Source organism: Priapulus caudatus, unplaced genomic scaffold (assembly GCF_000485595.1).
Source record: "Priapulus caudatus unplaced genomic scaffold, Priapulus_caudatus-5.0.1 Scaffold2442, whole genome shotgun sequence".
NCBI lineage: Eukaryota > Metazoa > Priapulida > Priapulimorpha > Priapulimorphida > Priapulidae > Priapulus > Priapulus caudatus.
This window is the reverse complement of record NW_014579503.1, coordinates 31,008-31,576: the sequence shown is the minus strand read 5'-3', so window position 1 is coordinate 31,576 and position 569 is coordinate 31,008. Positions and strand designations below refer to the sequence as shown.

General features: G+C 40.1%; 1 protein-coding gene across 1 annotated transcript in view; it reads left to right on the top strand.

The window, feature by feature from the left end:
- The first annotated feature begins 408 nt into the window (after window positions 1–408).
- Window positions 409–569, top strand: part of LOC106818704 (beta-hexosaminidase subunit beta-like) — an 11,929-nt gene continuing 11,768 nt past the window's right edge. Inside the window, exon 1 of the mRNA XM_014823380.1 lies at window positions 409–516. Within this exon, the coding sequence (XP_014678866.1) occupies window positions 409–516 (108 nt within the window). The remainder of the gene's footprint in view (window positions 517–569) is intronic.

Here is a 569-nt window from a genome sequence, read left to right as displayed (position 1 = left end):
GATGGAATTAATATGTTTGGTTCCCTTCCCTACGTCTAGTATCTGATGAATGCCAATTACAGCATTGAAGACTATTCGTAGGCAGTTTGCCTGTGTACATTTAATACATGTGACCTGTTCTCTTGCCTTTGTCTAGGACATGTGTACATGTTATACATGCCATATATAATATATGATATATGTGTTTTCTTGCCTGCGTCCGTCTAGTACATGTGTACACGTAATACATGACATATATAATATATGATATATGTGTTTTCTTGCCTGCGTCCGTCTAGTACATGTGTACACGTAATACATGACATATATAATATATGATATATGTGTTCTCTTGCCTGTGTGTAGTACATGTGTACATGTAATATATGACATATATAATATATGATATATGTGTTCTCTTGCTAGTACATGCTGAATGAGAGCAACATAGAGGACTATCCACGCTTCGGCTACCGGGGAGTTATGCTGGACACGGCCCGACATTACCAACCGATGTCTATACTCAAGAAGAACCTGGTATAATATAACGCACGCACGCACGCACGCACGCACGCACGCACGCACGCACG